The sequence below is a fragment of the Otolemur garnettii genome, unplaced genomic scaffold, assembly GCF_000181295.1.
Source record: "Otolemur garnettii isolate 467f Iridium unplaced genomic scaffold, OtoGar3 scaffold00043, whole genome shotgun sequence".
Taxonomy (NCBI): Eukaryota; Metazoa; Chordata; class Mammalia; order Primates; family Galagidae; genus Otolemur; species Otolemur garnettii.
Window position 1 is genome coordinate 13759995 of NW_003852438.1, and position 22802 is coordinate 13782796.

At 38.0% G+C, this 22802-nt stretch overlaps 1 protein-coding gene across 7 annotated transcripts in view; it reads left to right on the top strand.

Moving 5' to 3' along the window:
- The window catches only part of SLC16A7 (solute carrier family 16 member 7), a 173371-nt gene that overhangs the window by 83194 nt on the left and 67375 nt on the right, over nt 1-22802 (top strand). For 3 of the 7 annotated variants that reach the window (XM_023513655.1, XM_023513656.1, XM_023513654.1), the window contains exons 2-4: nt 3108-3232; nt 3854-3984; nt 13729-13975. In XM_023513655.1, coding sequence (XP_023369423.1) covers nt 13759-13975 — 217 coding nt within the window. In that variant the 5' untranslated portion in view covers nt 3108-3232; nt 3854-3984; nt 13729-13758. Of the gene's footprint in view, nt 1-1604; nt 3233-3853; nt 3985-13728; nt 13976-22802 lie in introns of those variants that run through there. The other 4 variants (XM_023513653.1, XM_023513660.1, XM_023513657.1 and 1 more) reach the window with 2 other exon arrangements.

Consider the following 22802-nt stretch of genomic DNA (forward strand, 5'->3'; position numbering starts at 1 on the left):
AAAAAAAAAAAAAAAAAAAAAAAACAAGTGTATGAATTCTGACGGAAAAGACAGGTGAGGACACAAGTGAGAATTGAAGTCTAGAGATTCACTAGAATCTGGATTTTACTCCCTGTAGGAGTAAAACTGAAAGGAGATCAATTGTATGGCGAGAGAATGGCCTGCATGTTGGTGTGTTAAAGTAGAATCAGCAATAGAAGCCGTAAGGAAAAGTTCCTGGTGGTGCAGTGCCTGTGGCTCAAAAGGGTAGGGCACCGGTCCCATATGCAGGAGGTGGCAGGTTCAAACCCAGCCCCGGCCAAAAAAAATTTTTAAAAGTTACTGGTTATGGTGCGATTATAATTTGATCAACTGCCTTTCCCCGTTTGTGGCCTGGGGTTGGGAACAGCAGCTCTACGGCATTGTATATATTTTCATGCATTTTGTTGTAAGTAGAGGGCATCATAAAATGTGACATCTGTGTGTGATTGCCAAGGACCAACATTAGCAGACACCAGTCCAATTTCTAGCATTTATAATAATTAAGGCTGCTTTTGTAGGGGAGAATGACCTTTATGCCCACTTGGACTTCGGGAAGCAGGCCCCCAAATAGATGCTTCCCCAAATTAAAGGAAAGCTTTCTCATTTGCTTAAGAATTATTGGCCTTCTACTGGGTTTTTAGACTGACCCACCAATTCTAAAATGCTATCTTTCATTTTTAAAACTAAATACCCGTATATGCATTTTGTGAGTATATCTGTACAAATACATGTATGAAATATATTATGATAGTTTCATATATGTAGAAAAATAGATGTGAATATAGATTAATAGCCCACAAAGAAGGGTGCCTGGATTATTGTTCTGTTTGTCGAAGAGAATCCTGAATGAGAGATAATCTTTTTAGAAGAAAACGGGCCAGTCAGGGTCGGGAACCTTGAGATTTCATAGAAATGTTGGTGAGTGGACAGAGTTTGGACTTGTCAGGATCTCTTATCTCACTCCAGTTGGCCGGCACAACCTCACTCCTCATCCCTGGGTTCTCACGGAGGTGCCATTTTTTCTTTGTTTTATAATATCAAAACTTCTCCATTTTATTTCCATTCGTGGAATTAATTCATAATGGTTCTTTGACTCATATACAATCAAATGACCCTGCAGGTTTCTAGGCTAAGACATGATGTGTGGATAATCTAGTACTTAAAAAATTATCCAAAAAGCATTTTTTAAAAATAAAAACACCTAGAAGTTCATCAAACACAGTAAAACACCGCAGAAAGAGCTCCCATGGACAGGGTTAACCGCTTTCTAGAACAGAACAATGAGCTTCTCTCTATACTTCAGTTTCCAAAGTTTATAAATCAAATGGTAACATTTATCTGTGAGATTTCTCCCCTAAAAATATCCTATAATCTGAAAAGCACGTAAAACCTCAAACCAGATCCTAATTAGAATGGATGGCACTGAAATGTAATGTGATTTTTTTTCCTTTTTTGGCCAGGGCTGAGTTTGAACCCGCCACCTCTGGCATATGGTGCCCTATCCTTTGAGCCACAGGTGCCGCCCTATAATGTGATATATTTTGTGTGCATTTGTTTTTAATGACAAAGAATGTATTAAAATATTAACCAACTTATGTAGATGCAAAAATACTTAATCTCACCGAATGTTTACCACTAACATTTTAACAGTCATATATCTTAACTATAGAAAACCATTATGATGCAAAGTTCTGGAAATTACTCTCACCAAACCAATTCCACTCTTTCAGGAGTTTAAGCACTGAATGTATGTGATATTTACACAGCTCAAAACTAATCTCTGCCGTGTTACTATTTAAATTACTTGAGAATTTAGTTAGCCAGAATTAAATACCACTGTTTAAAAATATTTAAATAAATAAGAAAGCTTTCTATAATCTCTTATACTTACCGTCACTTAATCTGACATTCCTAGAGACTTTTATATTATGAGAACTTAGATCAGGGTATCAACGATCATCAAGCATGATTGTTTCTTCAGAAAACCATTTTAGTTCCTATTTGTGTCAGTTACAACAAGTTCAGGGTTGTCTGTTTTTAGGTTGTTTTATTTTAACGTTTCCCTTCCTGGGAAGATACTACTACTTTGTCTTGGTAGCTCATTGACCAACTCAGTCATTTCCCACCTGCACATTGCTGCCTGATGCAATCTTGAATGAACAGAGACACCTGAAATAAAACCACATTGTGAAGGTGCAGATGACGCTGCAGGTGCCATCTTGCTAGGAGGGGCCTTAGGCGGTGCTGTTTATACCCGAGCACCACTGATTTTAGTGTTCTGTGCAAAGCTGGTAATAAGAAAGGATGAGTTCTGTGTGGATTCCTCAGAGCACCGGTGTCTGGTTTCTTTGTTGCAGCTGCAGCATGAATTCTCTGAAGCCGGTGTTCTCAGCCTTCCCCTCCTGGGCAAAGTCAGGCCCACGGCACCAGTCAGCCCTGTGTCTTTACGACCCTCTTAGAGCTATGAGTGTTCATGACCGTGGCGGCCTCTGACATGCAGACTTCTATATTATTTCCTTCCCAGAAAGGACTGCTCCAGACCCACAGAACTACAGTCATATTTAGCATCTTCTTTGTTCCACTTGTTCATTCTGTTGACTTTGAATTCATCTCTGTCTCAATCTCCGTCACTGTGTGACTTAGCCTGTTTATCTGTTCGGCTGTTGCTTGGAGCTGTCACAGGGTCCTCAGGTTTGCATCCAGCACTGAAGTCAAGACTTTCTGCACAGAGGACTAGGTGGTGTGCAGCGGATACAGGAAGCAGGAGAGGAGTCGCCCAGCTTTCATGCTTTCCACGCCTATTCCTATTGAAATACTCACCCCCTTACTAATAATTTCAGCATTAGGCAGGTTTGTGGGAACAAAGTGTGTTGCTTTGGATCTGGAGTAAGACACACGGTATCGATGTCCACACGGCATCATTAGCTCCCTCAGCTCCTCAGCAGAAGGATGTGCATACCCCTTAGCTTAGATGGCAGAGCCACTATTGCAGATGACGTCTCGTCACTCTAAGCATCTGATTGAAGCTGTTCCTCCAGTTTCGAGACCGACTAGGCATTTAGATCATGCTTTCTTCATCTTCTCAGGCAAACCTTCTTCTACCTGGCAGCTGTGTGGTCTTTGTTCAGCACTTTGAAAAGCAGGTAGCCCCAGAGGCAAGGCAGACAACTGGCTATTAAATGGAAAAATTGACTTTTCACAAAATAAACTCGTAAGTGCTGAATTCCTTATATGGAGCACCCTATTTATGTTAAAATGAAGATATTTGACGTAGTAGAAATTTAGCATGTTTGTCTATCACACAGATTTAAGTAGAAGTGGGAATTCTAAATCAGAATATCTCTAAGGTAATTTTGTGGGTTTTTTTTTAATGATCTAGTCTGTCTTGTTGTAAGTCTTATAAATATTGACATTATTGCCGATAATCATTTTTTAAATTGTATATTTTTTGTATTGTCAATGGATATTTAATTTATTTAATTGAATTTTATAGTAAATTATTTAAATGGATATAAGGAAAGATTTTAGTAACAACTAATGAATACTAATACATATCCTTTCTTACATGGTAGGTATGTAATTTATTGGCTTATTAAAAATTATAATACCCAATTTTTCTTTATTTTATCTTTTATATTTTTTTCTCATGCACACATTTGATCATTTGGGTTACACCTTAGTCCTTCTGGCAGTGGATTGACAAAGATACGTTTACTTTGGCTAATTATTTAAAGACAATCACAATTTATCGAGATGAGTTAAGGCTAGTGGTTCTAATATGTCTTGTGGAATTCAATTATACAAATAGCAATTTGTTTTTCTATTTCTTTAGGTAATCCGGAGTCTGTTCTACCTCCCTTCTTTTGAATTTTTTTTCAAACATCAAACTGCAAAGTATAGAAACTAGATAAAGATTCTACATATCATCCAAATAAATCTGCTCAAGTGGGCATCTGTCAACAGGTAAGAGCATACTTTGAACTCATTTTCTTGACTATGTCCACAAATAAAAGGGATGAGACACAACAGTCATAGATTATAAAATGTTACAGAATTGTGTATAGGAAAAAGAAAAAAACACGAAACTAATGACTACGTGGATTGGGTCTTGACTATCGATCAACTCCAGAGCTGCTAATGAGGAAGATGTGACAATCTTAAAAGTGGGATTTTTGGAATTAATTGGTCTGGTTCCACTTCTAGTGAATTAGTTAAAGGTCATAAGATGTCACTTTATGTAAAAGAAATGAAATAAGGTGTAGCTAAGAAATGGAGAGGCCAGAAGTGGTGCCTTGCAGCCTGACATGTGCAGTTATGAATAAAAGCAGGCAAATGTACTTGCAACAAAGGACAAAAGATCATATACTGAGATTATACACTGATGAAGTCCAAAAAATAATACAAAACAGAAAAAAAATATTAGCAAGACTTTTTTTTTAAAGGCAAGGAAACTTTTGAAAAGACTGATGTGCGTAGCATCTGGGAAAATAGCTTGACTTGTATAACAGAGCAGGGACATTCAAATAGGTGATCAGGCCGAGTGCAAAACATAGTCTCATGCAACGTACGTTAAAAATATGAGTTTAACAGGGAATAGAAAGCAGGATTCCTGGGTGAGATGTTCAAGGCAGAATCTAGAGGAATGGGAGACAGGTGACTAGCAGGGAGGACTGATGTGCAGCTCACAAAGTCCCCCGAAACTGCTTACTAAGAACTTTGATTTGCCGAATGATGTTTATGGAGATGACTAACCCTTCTCCTTTTTCATTTACAATGTCATCTAAGGCCAGCTTTTTACCAGGCACTTATACTACAGTTGCTACCAGCATTGGCCATGGAATTGTTATCTGTATTTGTTAAAAGGTCTACCTCAAACCAATGATACGGGCCTACATTCTCTAGTTTATCTCCTGACAAACCATGGAGTTATACCACATGGTTATTTTGAAGACAAAAAATTCATTATTAAAGCTGAAATTTCATGAGCTAAAATGACAGCAGTGAGCACAGTGAATGGTGCATAAATACCCATAGCTATTTATTTATCAATTTGTTATTTTTAACAAAAATATTAAGTACCCTATTCTATGCCGACAGCTATCCTGAGAACTGCTGAAACAGTGATAGCCTTGTTATTAGATTGTGATGAAAGACAGCTAGTGAATAAATAATTAGAAAGAAATAGTAAAGAAATAATTAGAAAGACAGCTAGTGAATAAATAATTAGAAATTTAGAGTTTCTAAATATTCATTGGAAAAGTGAGGAATTAGGAGCAAAAAGTATTTTTTTTCCTATGGTTTAAGTTGAAATCAGAACTATAAAAAAGTACTTACTACAGTGGCTCATAATAGTGACATACGGTAAGAATCCAAATATTCTCGGGTTTACTGAACTAATTTAGCCAATATTAACCAGTGATAGAGTTGTATATTCATAAGTTTTAAAAGATGAGAAGCTCAGTTGTACTTATACATGGTCCATTTATTTAATTCATAGCATAAATACAAACGTTGCATAGATGCATATGTGTAAATATTCGCTGCATTCGTTATTTCTTCTCACTTCCTTCTTTATTAATTCCAAGGTCATTATCTCTCATTGTAATGCCTCTGAGATCAGAGTGGCTTCCACTGAAGGGCATTTTACGATCACGGCTGACAAAGTGCAGTCACGACAGTCATGGCCTCTGCCTGAGCAGGGCTGGTGATTGTTTCTAATCACAGTTGGATAATTTCAATCGCTTAATAATTCAGTCCACAGACTACTTGTGGACCGTTAGGGGAAGGAATGTAAGCCTTGTGGACTGAATATCTTCTGTTGATATGTTGTGAGAAGATCAAGAAAGTATCAGTGTCAAAACTGACCCGAGGGTGGGACATAGTATCTTGGGATAAATTCCTGGCAAACTACAGACTGCTCTGCAGAACTGTCAGGGCATCAACACACTTTATAGCCCAAAGATTATATTGTGTAGGAAAACACACCTGTGGCAAACTCTAAGTAAAAAAGGCACGAGAAAGAATCATAATGTGATTGTGAAAATATTTAGAAATACTTCAACCAGTGGATTTTTTCCCCTTGTTACGCATGTGCGTATATAATTTTGATATAACTTAAAAGTGTCATTTCCAATTGGGTGAAACAAGTTACATGCACATATGCATATAATCAAAACTCTAGCATAATAATATTCACTTATGTGTTTAAAGTAGTTAATTCTAGTGATAGGATTGGGGGTGATTTATATGTTTTTGTTTATTATCTGTGTTTGCATATTTTTAAATTTTAGATTCTCAGTGAATGCCCATATAGTTGTAAATAATAAATTGTCGTTAATTTTTAATTTTAAGTAAAATTTCATTTTAAATTTCTAGGTTAATTGCTAGTGAAGTAGAAATGTAATGCATAAATATCCAAATTTTAGAAGAACCACAAAGAGGGGGCTTCTCTCTCTCTTTGGTGCAAGCACAGCTAGCAGAATGCAGGAACTGGTGTTCTCAGCAAATACAGACTCTAACAATATGGAAAGACACTCAAGATTGTCAGTAATCACAGAACACAAAATAAAGCCACTAACGAATATTTTATGGCTCTACTAGGTTAGAAAAAATATGTATAAAACCTATGCATTGGCCAAGAAAATGCAGCAAAGAGAATTTTCATACAATGCTTTCACATATTTTTTAGAAAAAGTTCTTCTATATATGTCCCACACACATATGTATGGATATATGGACACAGACGTGCATATATTCAGAAATGAAATACGATCATATTGGTGAGTCCACATTTTTCAGTTGGCCAACTCGCAGAAATTTAACTGTGACTCACAACACTTTGCAATCACTTGCTGACTTGCACAGAGGGACTCAAAATTGGAGTTATGCAACTCATGTCACCCTCTGAAGTCAAAGTAGCACTCTGCCTTCTTTCAATTCTCATTCAGAAAACAAGTGTCCCTTTTTGGCAGTCTATTTAATGCCCTGTTTTTCACATTTCTGGGCTTTTTGTCGGGGATTTGACTGTTCACGGTGGCGCCCAGGAGTAGTGCCGTCTGGTGTTCCCAGTGCAAAGTCTGTGATGTGCCTTGCGCAGAAAATGCTTGGATTTGATAAGCTCCATTTAGACAGGAGGTGCAATGAGGTCAACTGTTCCTGTGAGGTCAACGTCAGGGACTGCACAATCTACATTAAATAAGCCATCTTTCAACAAAAACACACATCAAACAAGTTCATATATTGATTGCTTGACGAAAAGGTGCTCAGAATCTCACAACAACTTCACCCGGCATCTGTCCCACGGGCCGCAGAGGTATTCACTAATTTGGTATACAGGATAACTTTATAGGGCACAGTGCCTGTGCGTGATTAGAATCAGCTGTATTCTGCAACATCAGATTAATAAATCTGTAGGCATAAAGTGTAAATAAAAATTGATATAAAATTAAAAACTAAATTTTTAAGAAGGCACATTAGTGAATCATATATGAACATAAACATATGCATACAGTATTATGATGAACTATAACAATATACCTTAATTTAAATTATTAAATTTTGCCTTTTTCTCTATACCTTTATATATTTCTGGAATTGACATTTTGTATGTAATATAAAATATTTAGTTTCTTAAATAGTAAGTTTACAAATGAATGCATACATACATATACATACACAGCGGCTGTCCAGAAAGTGTCCAGCCACGTGGTCTCTATTTTTCATAGTACATGGCTGAATAATTTCCAGATTCCTTCACATATCATAAAAGTATAAATAAAGTTAAGTAAAAGGCCATAACAAAATACAGAATAGTCGTTGCCTCTTGGTAGAGGCAGAGAGATGTGGTAAGAGAAGGACTAGGAGCCTATTAGATTAAAATGCCTGTGATTTTTATGAAGGCCTTAAAACTATTCAACCCTTTCAGCAAGAATCTGGGGCAGGTATTCTCAAACTATGGCCCACAGGCCACATGCTGCCTGCCTAGGACATTTATGCAGCCCGCTGGGTGTTTTTGCCACCGCTGCCTGTCCTGCTTTGCAGCCAACTCATCCTGGGGCCCGTAGTCCAGCCCTCCAGCAGTCTGAGGGACAGTGAACTGGTCCCCTGTTTAAAAAGTCTGGAGTTCCCACCCTGAGCATCAGTTGTGATCGTTGACCACGTGGCCCTGTACCCATCACTAAACTAAGTAAGGAGACCTTCTTTCCTTTCATCCTTACACTACTCTGGTGAGGCAGGCACTCCATGCAAATTTCATTTTAAGATATGGCTTTTAAAAGTTACAGTTCCTTCATTAAATGTAACGTTGAGCATGGAATTTGGCAGACATGAAAGCCATATATATGCTTATACCCTTAAAAAATGTGATTTTTAAATCCCCTCTAGTCATTTTAATGAGATGTGTTTTTACTTATTCTAAGGATTTACAGCCGTGCTGTTCACATTTACTAGTCTGCCAATCCTCTCCCTCACCTTATGGAGTAAATATAGTTATTTAACTGTTTTATAGATGACAGCGCAGACTCAGAGAGCTTTGTAACTCTCCCAAATGTTACAGAGTAAGTGACAGAATCAGTCTTCTAAGCCTTTAAGCCCTTACCATTAATCTTTATGCCTCAAGAGGAAGCCAGGAGGCTTAAGGGTGAAACTAGAACTTTACAGGCTGGACTTACACACAAACATAAATCTACTTCTTATTGTTTGTATGGGAGCCGACTAAGAGCAATGTTTTGGAAGATCTAAGATTTTAAATTATTTTGAGATAAGAATGGTCTATTTTACAAGGTAGAGCACATTTAAACACTGGGAGAAATTCAGATTCATAGAATTTGTACTGGTGTTGACACCTGAGCCTGTTGTGAGCCCATGTGAACCTCTGTAGGCAAAGTTTCCCAGATGTAAACAGTGGCACTATCAACAGGGCTGAGTTTCAGTATTCATACTTGTAATGTTAGCTGACAATTTAGTTACAGTGTTCATACTGATATAGTCATTTTAAATTATGGATTTGGAAATGGTATTTGTGATTTTCTGAATAACTGAAAACATGAACCATCAGTCAAGTTTTATTCCTGAATGTTCACTGCAGCAGGTGTGAGAAAAGTCCACGAGCTCAGTGTAAAGCCATGAATTAGTAATGAAAGAAGGCTCAGTTTCCTCTACACAAGCAAGAAGGCGACACGGTCGTTTCAGAACTGTTTTTACACTCTGATTATACAAAAATGAGAAGTTTACCACACGAATGCCCTCTGCTATCGTCAGTATTCATCCAGTGTTTTTCTAATTTTAAGTAAATGACATGAAGGCTGTGTTAACCCATTTGATGAAAATATTTCAAATTGTACATAAAAACAGCACACTGTACCCCATGACTGTATCAATGTACACAGCTATGATTTAATAAAATAAAAGAAATAAGAAAGTTGACTACTTAAAAATATAACAACAACACTTAGTAATATGTAGATGCAGATCCTTTACATGACTTTCAGAGGTTGACTGCTGTTTTCAGCTGCTTTAACCAATACTTAAACCTGTCTCTTCTCTTTCTTCTTTAAACATTATATAGTTTCAAAGATACTATTTCCAGTGATCGTGGGTTGTGAACTCATCGTGAGCGTTGAATGAGGACCAAGGAGAAATAAGCCTATTGGCAAACTGAATAGACAAACAGATAGATAATTTTTGCTTCCAAAATAGCAGAAATGATTATAAAAACAAAATGTAAATGTACTGAAGACATACAAATATTTTCACAATAATTCTTGACCAGGCAGGGTATTTTGCGTTGATTTTTGTGGTTTTAGCATCTCCACAAGATTAACTTGTAGAAGTATCTTTGCCCTGATGCCCCCGATTGCCCAGGACTCACATGATGTGCATTATTTATTTGTCATTAAAACACTTTATGTGACCTTTCTGCTGCAGTTTTCGTGACATTTTCAGTAGGCTTCTGACATACTGACAATTCTTCCTGTGGGAAGAATTTTTAGAGTTACTTTCTTACTGTTTGGAAAAGCAGATGCCTTTGACTGTTTTGATCCATAAAATAGTTTAAATACTCAGAGATTGTATAATAAAAATGTCTAAGAATTTTGCTTGTTTTTCTCATGAATACATTACCGAATAGTCTTATTACTCACTAAATTTATATTATTTTAAGAGTCAGCAGTGATTAGTGACATCCAGTCCCTGACATTATTAACTTACTTGGGTCAGGTTTTTAAAATATTTCTGGGATTTGTCTCATTAAAAAAAAAATAGAAAAAATATATTAAAGGGCTTTCGTGGTGACTAAACTGAATAAATAAATACTAGAAATAATAAACACTCACCTAGCACAGGAACTCAATATTTATTGAGTCAGATCCTTTTATGCCTTTTGTACACCTCTAGATTACACTCAAGGTGAATTTGAGTGTAGTGTATTCAGTCACTAAGGATGGAGACCGTGATTGCACCTTTTTCATTTTCCATCTGAAGAGCGTCCCCTGTGCTCTGTGTGTGTGTGTGTTTAGTCAGGAATAACTTGCAATTTTACTTTGTTATATCATCTTAGAAAAAGTCAAAAGGATTTGATTGCTTTACACTTTTTTTTGAGACAGTCTCACTATGCCGCCCTCGGTAGAGTGCTGTGTTGTCATAGCTCACAGCAACCTCAAACTCTTGGGCTTGAGTGATTCTCTTGCCTCAGCCTCCCAAGTAGCTGGGACTATCAGCGCCCACCACAACACTCAGCTATTTTTTTGTTGTAGTTGTTGTTTAGCTGGACGGGCCAGGTTCAAACCTGCCAGCCTCGGTGTATGTGGCCAGCACTGTAACCACTGTGCTAAGGGCGCCACGCCCCTCATACCATTTTAAAATTTAAAAAATATATATTTTCAACCCAGTGTATAATAAGATGACAGTTGAATTTTATCATTTATACCTAAACTTCTTCTAAAAGAATAATTTGAAATTGCTTTTTAAAAAGTAAGCATATATAAAACATCATGTTATATACCATAAATTTTTAACAGATATAATTTTAAAGTAAAAATACTAAAAAAGAAAATGTTTTTTTAATGTATGAATATGCAAACAAAGAAAAGATAAAATATTTAAAACAAAACATGATAAAAAGAGCTACTTCTCTGTAAATAATGGTGGCAATGGAAAATATTATTTGATAATTTTTAATTGTGATTTTCACTTTTTGTATTTTTCATATTGCAGAAACTATGTAGACAAAAAAAATGATTGATCATAAAGACAAAAAAATATGAAAAACGTATTCATAATTACATATACTTTGTAAAATTGTAACATTGTTTCATTTAATTAGAAATAGATGAATATAAAAATAAAGAAAAGAAAGATACAAAATTATTAATAATGCAAAATCATTAATAATGGCAGAGGGTGGTGTGATTCCATGTCATTTTTTCCCTTCATTTTCTAAATGTTCTCTTACAGGGGTTGGAAACTGGCAGCCCTCTGGCTAGCTTGTAAATAAAATTTTGTTGGAATACAACCATGCTCCATTATTAAGTATTGTCTGTGGCTATTTTTATTTTGAAACTATCAAGTTGAGTAGTTGCAAAAGAGACCCTATAGTCATGAAACTTAAAATATTTATTTTCTGGTCCTTTCCGGGAAAAAGCTTTCCTACCCCTGTTTTATAAAATAACTATATCAATGCTATAAAACAAATAAAAAGAAATAAAATGTAGTCATTCATCTAATTCAAAGGAGAAGAACGGAGCTGCTTTTGTGACCACAGAGATGATTGTGGAGCACATCACACCAAGTGAAATACCCAGACACAGAAGAAATCTTCATAGAGCAAGTTTGAGGTGGTTTCAGCACAAAAGGGAATAATTTAACTACAACAGGAGAAGGATATGTTAATTAGATTGACTTTAGTAATCATTTCTCCATAAATACGTGTATCAGAACATCATGTTTTATACTTTAAATAGGTACAGTCATGAAAAGAGGGACATAACAGAAGGCAATTTAAAAAAAGGCCAATGGATCATCTTGAAAGATACGTAAGAATTGTTTCTGTTGAGCCTGGCGGCTCGTGCCTAGAGTCCTAGCACTCTGGCCATCTGACTCAAAAGAAAGAGTTGAGGAATTCATCCCTTGGTTCAGCCTTAAAAAGGAAAAATCCAGAAGTATAAATATCAGTTAATGATGTCAAAACAAATGGTGATTAAAGTATTAATAGAATGTGTATGAGAGCGCTCTCAGAGATGGGTCTGACTCATAAAATGAGCATTTTAATCTTCGGTCCTATCATCTGATAATTGTAGTTTATACTGAATTTCTTCCACCCTTGAATTACTTAAAAATATTAACATTATGTTAAGAAGTCTTTAAGTGTATTTGCCAAAATAAACAAAATTATAGTTATAATAATGAGAGTCTGGATAATTTCTCACATGGTGCTGCTCTCCATTCTAGTACTGATTCTATTGAGACACTGGTCTTCCAATTTTACAATTTGCTTTTGTAATTTTTCTGACATGGGTTTCTGAGAGCGAAGTCCTTGTGTGTAACCACTGACAATTTATAAAATTTTAGTGTGGAGAATATTTTCACTCAAAATCTAAACATATGTGGATAGAAGATCACTAAAAATATCTGAGATGACACTAAGCAAAAATTCAACCTCTATCTATTGTCACAGGTACTGGACGGGGGGGCGGGGGTGGTAGGTTGTCCAGAGACATGTGGCAAAGTCAGTTAGCTTGTTTCAAATTTATCTTACTTTCAAAGGAGTGTTTCTCTTGTTCCTCTTCATTCTAAATTCAAAATACCCACAAGTGGAAGGAGAGAGCATTCTCCTATAAGTAAGATGTTACAAAAAGTGAAGCTAAGAGCCAAGGGATCATCATTAGTCTACAAGGGAACATTGATGGTGGGAGCCTAGATGTTTCATTACGTTCAAATGTATTAAGCTATGTGTGATCATTTCCTTCCACAGGAGAATGGGTGCTCTATGTTATAAAACTAGCAATTAAGTATTCCTAAGCATATGTGAAAGGAAAGCTGCACCCCCACCCCAACAAACAAATATATAATCCTTTTGATTGAGCTACTATCAGGGCTATGAAAAATACATAAAATGTTATAATTTGCAAGATGATAGGTAGCATCTGTTTTGGAAGGGCATTAAAATTAACTTAATTTCATAGAAACATACAATGTCTAATCCCATAGGTTTAAAATATAAATTCAGGCTGAAATGCTTTAAAGTTATTCTCAGTGACTAAAAGTGGCAAAATTCTAAAATATGCCTGCCATTTAATGCTTTGTAATTCATCAGAGCTAACACATGGTCCTTTGAAACCTTGTGTAGAGAATCTTAAACATGTTGCATCTGTTTTAAACGATGACAGTTCTATTTCCCTTATGCTTACAAATAAGATGGAGATAGCATTTGTTTTATGATTGATACTTCAGATATAAATTTCAAACTCCTTTTGAGTAATTTGTGTTGCCATAAAAATATTAGATGCTCTCAATTTCATCCCACAGTAGTCAGTTATCTACCTCACATCATTTTTTGGTTAATAGTCTGATAATTTTCTGAGTGCAAGCATATGAAAAATATCTGTGAAAAATCATATTGTATTTATAGCTAGAAAATGCTTTAGTGAGTATGAAGAGTGGCAAACAAAAATGGAAATAAAATTTACACTCGTTTCATTTTTTTTTATACAGATTACTTGAATTTCATTGAGACGAGCAGAAATGCCACCACCCCCAAGTACCCAGCCCGTGTACCTACCCCCAGACGGAGGGTGGGGCTGGGTGGTGGTGGGAGCCGCCTTTATCTCCATCGGATTTTCCTACGCCTTCCCCAAAGCCGTCACAGTATTCTTCAAAGACATTCAACAGATATTCCATGCTACCCACAGTGAAATAGCGTGGATATCGTCCATTATGCTGGCTGTGATGTACGCAGGAGGTAAGATTCTTGTAATAGAATTTTAACTTAAGAAAATGTCTCCCTGCCACAATATTTTATTGGCACATACAGTGTCTTGGTCAATGAATGCCTCTGTTCATGATGTGTAGTCCCTTAGAGCTAATTCAAAGTATCAAGATAATTAGAACTGAATGATTTTAGGGATTCAACATCTTGAACTATTCCCTTCATTTTTTTTTAAGACTTTAGTTAAGGTGTTTAGTTAAAGTATGCATTGATCTCTGTATGAATTAAAAGGGGGAGGGGCCTCCAAATGCTTCCCAATCCCATTTATTCAGACATTCTTTTCTCTCCACCACTCCCGGCATTTCCCTAGCTTCTCCCACCCTTCTGGTTTATTTTTTTTTATTAGATCATAGCTGTGTACATTGATACTGTCATGGGGTACAGTGTGCTCTTTTTATATATAATTTGAAATATTCTCATCCAACTGGTTAACATAGTCTTCATGCCATTTTCTTGGTTATTGTGTTAAGACATTTATATTCTTCATTTAGAAAGATTCACATGTGAGGATGGGTGGAGGGAAGGTGATTGGTGGGATCACGTCTGTGGTTTATCTTTTAAGGGTACATGTGAATATTCACTTCATTTTGATTCTTAAGTTTTGGAAGAGGTTTTATATTTTGTGAAGTTACTAAATTATGAAATTGCCAAGTGAAGAACCTTTCTATTTAGTTTGGAATAAAGTCTACAGTGCAGTTTTGGCATTTTTTTTTTTTTACAATTTTACTAAGACTCTAAGTTTAAGTAAAATAGTAACTAACTTTAAGTATACTATTTTACTTAAACTCTAAGAAAACATTCAGAAATATTTTCTTCTGAATGAGAAGGAAACTCAAGGTGCTGACTGTTTATAAACCCAGAAACTACTTCAGCTTAAACTGTAAAAAGGGAGTGTGACTGTGCACATTGTGGGCCCACTCAGGTGTGTGTGATTGAAAGACCTTCGGATCTCCATAAGACTCACCAAATATGACGCGTCCTGTACGTAAGTGTCTGCCTGACAACTATCTGTTACATTCTCTGTTCAAATCAGTGTGTCATGAGTGATAATGTATCAAAGCACCAATCACTTCTGAATGGTAAAAATTTTTGAATTATTAGGGCATTATTATGTCACCTGTTTTTTATTTTAAATCAATCTCAGTGGCAGATCAGATCTTCTTGTACATGTTTTTGAAAGTCATTACTTGAAATAAATAAGGTTTTGAGTTTTCATTTTTCAACTGGACATTTGACTTTAAAAAAAAGTATGAACTCAGAAATAAGACTTTAAAGAAATCGTAAAATGTATCTAGAGTAATTTCTCATTTTATAAGTAAAGATACTATGGCTACTCATAGTGGAGAAAAAGTGTTAGTAATAATACCGAATATTTATAAACGTGCACTTTCAGCCAAGCCCTCTCCAAGGACATGATAGGTGTGATGGGACGTCACCTTCTCAACAACCTTTCAGGAAGTATGACCTTCTTTCTGTTTCATAGGTGAGGAAACAGACAGATCAAATAGCTTCCAAGTCAAACAGCTATTAATGGCAGGGAGTGGTTGAGATGCCAGGAATCTAACCCGGTGCTCTCTGACTTTCTCCGTCCTCTTCTTTCTATCTGGCAAGTGACGACGCAGCCAGATCTGGCCCAGGCCTGAACACCCGATTCCTTCCATCCCAATGCGGCGACTTGTGTGCTGCATTCACCAAGGTCATTTATTCAGTGACACAGTAGTTATCTTTTTTTTTTTTTTTTTGAGACAGAGTCTTACTTTATCACCCTTGGTAGATTGGTAGAGTGCTGTAGCATCACAGCTCACAGCAACCTCCACTCCTGGGCTTAAGCGATTCTCTTGCCTCAGCCTCCCAAGTAGTTGAGACTACAGGTGGCTGTCACAACACTGGCTATTTTTTGTTGCAGTTTGGCCAGGGCTGAGTTCGAACCTGCTACCTTCAGTATATGGGGCTGATGCCCTACACACTGAGCAACAGGTGCTGCCCACAGTAATAATTCTTAAAACACCACCCCTTTGTTGTACTGCCGAGTAAACCTTTGACGCTGAAGTAGTCCTCCGTTCTCTGTGGGGGGGTGTGTGTGTGTGAGCACGTGTGCTGCTGGTGTGTGTGTGTGTGAGCACGTGTGCTGCTGGTGTGTGTGTGTGTGAGCGCATGCATGCTGCTAGTGTATGTGTGTGTCTGTGTGTGCATGCATGCTGGTGTGTGTGTGTGTGTGTGAGCGCATGCGTGCTGCTGGTGTGTGTGTGTGTCTTTGTGTGCATGCATGCTGGTGTGTGTGTGTGTGCACGTGTGCTGCTGGTGTGTGTGTGAGTGCATGCATGCTGCTAGTGTATGTGTGTGTCTGTGTGTGCATGCATGCTGGTGTGTGTGTGTGAGCATGTGTGCTGCTGGTGTGTGTGTGAGCGCATACGTGCTGCTGATGTGTGTGTGTGTCTGTGTGTGCATGCATGCTGGTGTGTGTGTATGTGCACACGTGCTGCTGGTTGTGTGTGTGTGAGCACACACGTGCTGCTGGTGTGTGTGTGTGTGTGCACACGCATGCTGCTGCTGGTGGAGGTGTGTGTTTCCACTTGTTGCATACAGTGATTTTCAGTTAACTCAAGTGTGTCTCTCACATCCCCTTTTGGAGAGAGGAATCACGCATTTCTCTTCCAATTTCAAAAGGTATCTTAAAAATGCCATTTGGATATGTTAATGGAAACGTGTGCTTCTAAAACACTTTCTGAGAATCTTCTTTGGACAGTTACAAGTTGTAGTGTTTTTTCAAGTGGGTTCCACAGATTTTAAGCTCCTGAATCATGGATGTCTTGTTAAAAATGCAGCATTAGGCTTTATCTCAAAGCCTGTTGGCAGCAGAGTATCTGATCTTAGAGTTTAAGAACTTCCATTTTTAACAAACATCTCTGAAGGCCACTTTATGGACAGCAGAGGGATTCACTGTTGGAGAAGAAAATCAATATTCAATTTAAACAATATTTATATTTTCCTCTAGCATTTCAAAAATGTCTACTCATAGAAGTCTTTTAGTTTGATGATTATAAAATATATTTAAAGACCATGAGGTGAAAAGGTATAGTTTACTATAAAGTATAATGAATCTTTCTCTACCAAGTAACTTAAATATTCTGTTCAACATAATGCTAATGATATTAGCCTAGAGAACAAGGAAGATCTGACACACTCATTAGGTCCTAGCACTCACCCTATTAATCACGACGTGGGGTCACCGAGTGAGATGGAGTGTGTTCAGAGGCCCGGCCTGTGATGTCAGGGCTGGAGTCTCTTGTACTGCTTAGTTGGCATCTGGGCCCTGGCAGGAAGGTGTTATCTTCCCCTCTGATGTCTGAATTAAAAATGAAACTAATAAAAAGGTATGCAGAAAGAATGGAAAAGAATGCAAATCATGCTTTTACCTTGTTTCATCCTTAGAATAGAGGCATTAAATTACAGCCACCCATCTGGTGTCCATATGGTCTCCTGGAGCTCTGGCAAATTTCAGCAAATAGGTTAAGCAGCACGGTCACCCCATTAATAAAGCGCTAAGCAGACGCAGAAAACACTTTGCAATTTAAACTTTCCACATTGTTTAGATGAATATGGAGATTTATTTTGTAAACACTGATCGCATAAGATTCTCTTTTTGTGGAATGCTTGTTTTTCTGTTGAATGAGAGTGGAAGTGTGGTTAGCTGCACGATTACTGAAGCCAGCTTTGGAGCTGCCTGTCTCTCCGAGGACCTTGTGATTTTTCTGGTATCTGTTTTGACTTGGAAGAATCAGACATTCTGAAACCAGAGTTGGCTTAGTCTCCATGGTAACTTATTCTTCTGTTTTCTGTGAGCGGTGACTGCCAGTGGTGCTCAGGTAAGGGTAACAGTTTGTGATGGGCCACTTTACACAGGGGTCCCAGCATCAGACCACCAAGGTTGTGTTATTGGAAACCAAGAAGCTAAGGTTTATCAGAGCAGGTTGGTGGCCATAATCCACATGGGTGTTTTCCTCTTCTTTTCTTTTTAATTTTACAAGTCACAATATTATTCTGCTTTGTGCCTTAAATATTTTGCAGAATGAGAGCACCTATTAAAATAATTCATGTAGTGCTGTATCTTAGCAGCAATTGAGACAAGAAGTTCATTCCATTCCTGTGTTGAAGAGAGCTGAGATTTTCTTCTGAGCTGTACAAGAACCAAAAAATATCAGGGATCCTTGAACATCCCTGTGGAGCAGGCCGTGGACTTGAGATGCCTATGCCGTGCTATTTTTTCCCCCACTTATGAGTATAGATATTGGTAAAGTTTTCCTAGGACGTGTGTATGATGCAGTGTGGCGGAAACGATTGTGCTCGCTGTATGGCCATGCACCCTTTATAATTCCCAGCTTCCTCCCCCTAGGCTGAGACTGGGTGACTAGTTCTGACCAGGGAATGTGAGTGGAAGGACATTTATCACTGTTGGACACCTCCTGGATGAGGCGGCTTGAGCCAGTGTGCACCTCCCCTCTCATCTCCTTCACTTCAACAACCTTCTTTTGTATGGCAAGGCCACAGGGGAAAGTCCTTGACCTACCTTGGGCTGAATTGGAAAAAAAAAAATGTTCATTATGCTTCTGAGAAATGTTATACAGAAGAACCTAGACTACAGTGATCAAAATAAACACGAAGGCTTAGTTGGTTGTGCAGATACAATATAAAGGCCTCAAATTATTTCACAGGGAAAAGGACAGTTTATGAGATGACCTTAGTCAGTTGAGCTTATGATGTGAGAACATTGGGTACAGCTACTTTGTGAGGTGTGCATTAGAGACAGGAATCCTTCCGTATCTCAAGTAACAAAGGAATTTTAAGTGGATGTCCTTACTGTCAATTTTCATGGGCATAAAAGTGAGAGGCAACCCCTTCAGAATACAGAGCAGAGCTCAGGTCAGGTCCACAGAGCTTTCTTGTCTGCTTGTCCTTTTTAAGACAGAGAGGCAGGGGTCAAAGACAGGTGGCGAAGATGCTTAGGGCCCTTGCAACCCTTGAAGGAGGTACTTACCCTGCAGAGGGCTGATAATCTAGTGCAAATGACATCAGCTTGTGACTTAATATTATTTTCAGCAGAAATTTTAAGGAACCTTTACTGATATCTTCTTAGACTGATATATGCGACTTAGACAGTGAACCTTTCACTTACTGATTCATGGAAATAAACTATTAGTTTATAACCTGGCAAGAACAGGAAAATCTTTCTTGATTCTGGGTTTAAATTTGTCTAAAGTATGTCATTATGTTCTTGTTTTATGTGCATGTGTTTTGGTTGCAAATGACAGAAACCTGTTTGAAGCATCTTAAGGCCTAAAGAGAGAGTTCCCTGTATAAAGCCAGAGGAGGAACCGGATCCCAGTCAGTCCCCAGGTCACTGAGCATCAGGGATTCTATTTGCCCACGCGTTGCGCTCTCTCTCTTTTCCTCCCCTTCTTTTAGAGGAGCAGCTTTGTATATTTATGCTGATATTCTTGCCCTGGCATAGGGAGGGTGATGACCGGCATCTCAGCCTCATATTTCTGGATGTACTTTGACAAATTCTTTTTTTCCTTTTTTTATTAAATCATAAAGAGGTAGATCATGTATACATTAGTGCATTTATGGGTTACAATGAGCTGATTTCATACACAGTTTGGAATGTGTACATCCTACTGGTTAATACCCTCACCTCATTTACTTAATTATTGCATAAAGACATTTATACTTAATAGATCCAACATGTACCTTTGCAATAGGCACCATAGGTGATATCCCAGTATTCGCCCTCCCGCCATCTGACCTCCCATCTCCCTTCCCATCCCCCCTTCCTTCATCCTGGGCCATAGTTGTGATCTATTCTTCATATGAAAGTGTGAGTGATTGTAAATTGGTTTCATACTAGTACTGAGTACATACTTTTTCCTCCATTTTTGAGATACTTTACTAAGTAGGATATGTTTCAGCTCCATCCATATAAACATAAAAGAGGTGAAGTCTCCACCTTTTTTAAGGCTGCGTAATATTCCATGGTATACACATACCACAATTTGTTAATCCATTCATGGGTCAATGGACACTTGGGCTTCTTCCATGTGAAGATTGCTATTATGTACCCTGCAGGCAGGGGGCAAATGAGGACTGCAGCTGGCAGCTGGTGTGGAGTTACTTATCTGACAAAAAGAAGGAGCAGTTCCTGATGGGAAAGGTGAAGCTGTTCCCAGAAGAAGGACAGGTTTTAAAGAGGCAAAGCAATAAGCCCTCACTATCCTACTCTTTAGAAAGGTTAGCATTTTCCAAGAATTAACACATGCTGTGTTCACTAATTCATGGGAATTTTGCATTTACATATGTTAGCTCCCTAGCTGGCTAGCTAGATTGGTAGGTAGGCAGGTAGTAGATAGATACATACATACACAGACAGACAGACAGATAGATGATAGACAGACAGATAGATAGGTAGATTGATAGATAGATGATAGATAGATAGATAGGCAGATACATCAAAATGCATCTAGCATATTTAGAAACTCTATTACCTAATGGAATATTATACTTAGTAGCCACCACAGGACTCAATTGCATCTTATATGAGTTGGTGCCTAGAGTGGAATTTAGATAAGGAAAGTCCAGTGATATCAAAACATTTATTAATGGTTTAATACTCCAATCAGAGAAAGAAGAACATTGTACTAAAATAGTGACCCCCCAAATAATAGATATGAGATTGGGACTTTGTCCTTTGGTTGGTCAGGCTATTTGACATTCGACCTTGGACCCTCAGCTCCCCCCACCTACAAACTCCCAGGATAGGTACCTCTGTGTGCATATGTAAGTGCCTGTGGGGGTAATATATACTCTCCTTCTCAGAGTCACTGTGCAATACTTAGGAAATTGTTGCTGCTACTGCTGTTTTTGATATTATCCATTATGCAAGGAAATACAAATGAGGAGCAAAGATGGCAGTAAGTCTGTCTCGAGCAGCCTGTGCCAGGAAGGTTTGGAAACAGCTTATAAAACAAGAAACAAGAAGGTCAATAACCAGTCCCAAAGTAAATGGTATGGACCTGTTCATATTTGCTGGGTCACTCCCATCAGGCCTCCTGCTGTTTGGATAGTGGAGTGGACATGGATCATTATTTTGAGCCATCTCACACCTTTGCAAATCCTCCCTGTGTGTAGGGACTTCCCGACTTCATCATTCCTACCTCCCCTAGGAAAAAGCCAGATCTTTACTTTCTTGGAATCCCTCGCATTTAGGGCACAGGCCTGTGACCCGGGCCCCATTGACCCAGTGTAGAAAGACTGGTTTCGATTCAGAAACTACTGATGGGAAGAAGCAGGTTCCTCAAGGAACACATTCAAGTGAGGTGGTTATAGATAATCCATAATGCATTGGGAGAAACGTAGCATCAATATTTGAGGTCAGTGGACATGTAGTGCACATCGTGGCAGCAGGGATCTTGCTACTCGAGCCATCATCTTACGGTGTGATTGACTTGCTCCCAACCTCAGTTTTCTGGTCTTTCCTCATAGTCTCTGACTGAAGTTTATGTCTTTACAGAGTGCTTTATTTTTTAACTAACTAGGATATATGAGAGATACGACATGGAGTTATGTTCCTAAAAGGTCCTTGTGAAGTCTAACAAGAAATGGTCTCCTGAACTAAGCTGATTGTTTTGAGAACTGGTTATGAATGTTTTTTTTTAAAAGAAGGGCCCTTCCTACTTCCCACCAGCAGCAACTTTTATATGAAGATTGAAGAATTTGCTATAGTTCTGTTTAATTCACTATTTTAAAGAGGCTTATAAATATAGAAATTTAATTTCACATTTTCATGTGCTGTGAGTGACTTAAGTTTGATGGAATGTGTCAGAAAATCCAAAGTAAATAAACCGTGCATACTTTTTTCTTTATTATACTAGTAGTGACTCTGGCAAAGTAATTGCATTATTTCAAAGAGAGTTTTAAATGGTTAATCTAAATGTCTGTCCTTCAGTAAGGATTTTCTCAGCTGGTTAGAATTACATGCTGCAGGAATATGGTTCATAGATTTGTTGTCCCTACGGTGAGGCCCTCACAATCACAGAAACTAATCTTGCACAAGTATAGTACAGATGTATTTATTTGTATGCCAGTGGGGCTGTCCAGGTAATCCAGTGTCACAGTTAGGTAGAAAGCCCACTACATACCCTTGGCGTGTCAGCGTCTCAGGGCTGTGTTTGTGGAGACGTGTGGCAGTGTCTTCAGAGTCATGTTCATTATTGCTGTTGCTTGCTTTGGTGTGCCATCATGAGAATGTCAGAGCTTGAGTTGGAGCAATAAACATGACACTTTTTGTTAAATTTGGCGAGAGTGGAAGTGAAATCGGGGGTGTGTTCATCCAAGTTTATGGGGATAATGCCGTCAAGAAGACCAAAACGAAGACCAAAATGGATTAAAAGTTTTTCTGAGGGGAGAGAAAATGTCACTGATAAAGAGAGGTAAGGACAGCCTGTCATGACCAGAACTGATGAAAACATTACAAAAATTCATTGAATGGTGGGGCAAAATCATTGGCTTACTGTGAGAAGCACAGCAAACCAAATAAGCATCGATAGAGAAATAGGAAAATCCTAACTGAAAAGATTGGCCTGAGAAAGGTATGACGTGGGCCCTGAAAAAACGGTGACAAAACAGTGCAGCAAAAAATGGTCCTCAAGGAGCTCATCAATTAACAAAAACAAATGAAAGTCAAAGTTTGCCAAGTCATTTCTGAGAGGTAGGCTGATGTCTTAGGCCACTGGTGGTGAAACATGCG